General features: G+C 38.3%; 1 protein-coding gene across 1 annotated transcript in view; it reads right to left on the minus strand.

Moving 5' to 3' along the window:
* Positions 1-229: 229 nt before the first annotated feature.
* Positions 230-2,885, minus strand: part of NSUN3 (NOP2/Sun RNA methyltransferase family member 3) — a gene marked incomplete at its 5' end in the record, with an annotated part of 22,010 nt that continues 19,354 nt past the window's right edge. The window contains one exon of the mRNA XM_009274572.1: positions 230-1,421. Within this exon, the coding sequence (XP_009272847.1) occupies positions 1,160-1,421 (262 nt within the window). The remainder of the gene's footprint in view (positions 1,422-2,885) is intronic.

A 2,885-nucleotide genomic window follows, 5' to 3' on the forward strand; every position in this document is an offset into this window, starting at 1 on the left:
AACCTAATATATACACTGTTACATGATGGCATCATAGGCATAATTCAAGCAGTGCTGGATCAGAAGTTTTTACACCTAATCCACGGGCAGTACATAGGAAGACACGGTTTGCATGTGCACACACATGAACATGTGCACGTACGTCTGTACCTTTATCCACAGCATTGTGTAGCAGAATTGAGGGAACCTAAAACCAACATCCGTACATGTTCTCATTGGGACCCTCTTTCCTCACACACCACAGATACGACATCACGAATTCACGTAACATTTCTTAACTCGGTGGATAAGCCACTTCTCCAGATTGTTTTGCTCGTCATTACTGTAATTATGTAACAAAACTCTCTGAATACTGTGCCATTATTGCGGTTATTAATCATTCTGCTTCTGTTTCAAATATGTGCTCTAGAGACTGCTGGATATACTGCATTATGCCACAAACTGAGTACCAATGCTAAACGCATCTAAATCTACTGTTTTAAGGACATTTCAACGTAATTTACTCTTTCAATTTATATTTTTGTAAGCTCAAAAATACAAAAATATAAAAAAAGAAAAAGCTCGTGTCGATATAGCTGCTGACCTTTGCGACTGTAAACAAAAGACAGTTTTTAACCAGTAAACAACTTCGCAAATATGAAACCTGTTTTGCAAGTGCTTGGAATAGCGCTTAAGATGACAGACTGCATACAAATCAGTTCTTACAGGAAAACAGATTTCTAGACGTGTTTGAGAGAGAATGCAGGATTTCCATGACTTCAGAAGCAGGCACCATTCAGACGACTTATTTTAAAATATACTGTATTAAAATCAAATTAGTAATTAAAACAAAACAAAAAACAGTGCAAAAAACCCACCACGCAGACCTCCATTCTAGGATATAAATCCATTTAAAAGCGTCACCTTGAAAATAATACAAAGCTCCCTTGACTTCATAAGGACCTCCGAGGCCCACAAGTCCACATAAGAAGACACATTCTGTATATTAAGCTAAACTAAGTCAAGCGGCTAGCTTCCTTTTTATTAGGCAGCAGCTGATACAAAACTGCAATGCCCTGAATTCAGTTGCCTCGGACATGTTCATATACACATACTATATTAGAAATAAATATTAATTTAGCACATATCCCTTACAAAAAACTCACAGGCACCAGATGGACTACATTTTCTTTAATTTAGCTACATACATTGGACCCCATGCTCTCCCTTTCTCTGGGAGAACCAGAAGTTCATGCTGTTGCGTCCCACTGAGAAAAGTGAATTCCTGAGAAACAGCTTTGGCCATTTCACTTATGTCTACAGGCATAACATTACTGCAGGAGTTTAGAATGAGATTTATTACATCGCTGTTTTCTGCCTTTGAGAGAGTGCACGTAGAGTAGACCAACGATCCACCAGGACGCAATGCTTTAATAGCAGACCTGCAAATAACGAAAAAAAAATTCAACGTAAGAAGTGTCATACCGGGGGTGGAGGAACATGTAAAGACTTATAAATCTAGAGTTATAAGTAGGTATAAATAAATATGAGAAAAATAACATCATGAAAACGTCTTAACAGTATATAATTGACAGTTCAGGGAGCTACCTGCAACACATTTTTGCTTTCTCATTTATTCATGTATTCTCAGTTAACTGAAGGTATTTTTTATACAACAGTCATAAGTAGAAAGCAGCATCCATTCAGAGTTGCGGAATGTACTTCAAACATTTATATGCGCAGCACAACTGTGAAAATGCTGCAACTATGCAGACAAAATGGGTTACACCTCATCAGAAGTGCTAGTTAGATACTTAGCTAGCTGCTTGCGTGAACAAATATCAGAATGTACAGTTGCAGTAATAGCCTGAAATAATTACCAGGCTGTAATTTTACAAACATGTCTTCAAATTCTGCAACTTATTTAGCAGGTAAGAGGGCTCGGGGGTTTCACTGAGACACTACTTTTCAACCTGATTTCCTAAGGAAATATGACTTATCTGATCATATTGTCTGTTTATGCACCCTTCACCTATTAATCTGTTGACAAATTCTGACTAAATGAAGGCAAAATAGTGGCTTAAGATTTCAAGTATCCTGAAAGCTTCATGACTACTGGTGGATGGACAGAACAGAGGTTTTTTCACCTCCCCACTGAAACTGAGTTTAAACAGACTGTTTACTTTCCATTAAAGGAGATCTGCAAGGTCCTTTTTCAGACAGATAAAATATAACCTATGAAAGTATAGAACTGAGATATGCAATCTATATTCACCTATTGCAAATTAAAAGAGTAAGGAGAAAAACCCCAAATCTTGCACCACAGAAGAGCATTCTTCAAATCTGGTGCCACCACATAACTGAAAGAGGAGGCTACACAAAAAGTTCATTTGCTATTAAAATGCTCTCTTAAGGTAATCCCTTTTAATCATACACTTTGGAGCCTTCAAGGACATATTGGCTCAAAGACTGAGTTGCAAACTAGTATTCAAACAGATCACCTCACTGCTTCTGGAAAACAGATACTACTGGGCTGAAGCAAATACCACATTAAAATACAATTATTCCCTAAACAAAATTTCTTTTGTTTAAAACCAAGAGAATCTGAACAGATGAATGCTGTAACTCAGCTTGTGAATACCAGAGAGACGACAAGGTAGGTGCTCAGAGGACTCCAAGTGTGTCACTGGGAATTTAGCAGGTGCATGAGGGGCAGGGCAGATACTGGAAGCATGGATTTGTGGAGCACAACGACACACACAGTCACGCTGTATGGAAAGACACTGGATAATCTTACATTGGTAGATGCTACTGACAACACTGCATTGACACCCTGCCCCCCCCCAAAAAAAAAAAAAAATCTCAGAAAAATGAAGCTGGTGCTGGAGAACGGGAACGTGTGAGGA

This window comes from Aptenodytes forsteri, unplaced genomic scaffold (assembly GCF_000699145.1).
Source record: "Aptenodytes forsteri isolate BGI_AS27 unplaced genomic scaffold, ASM69914v1 Scaffold287, whole genome shotgun sequence".
NCBI lineage: Eukaryota > Metazoa > Chordata > Aves > Sphenisciformes > Spheniscidae > Aptenodytes > Aptenodytes forsteri.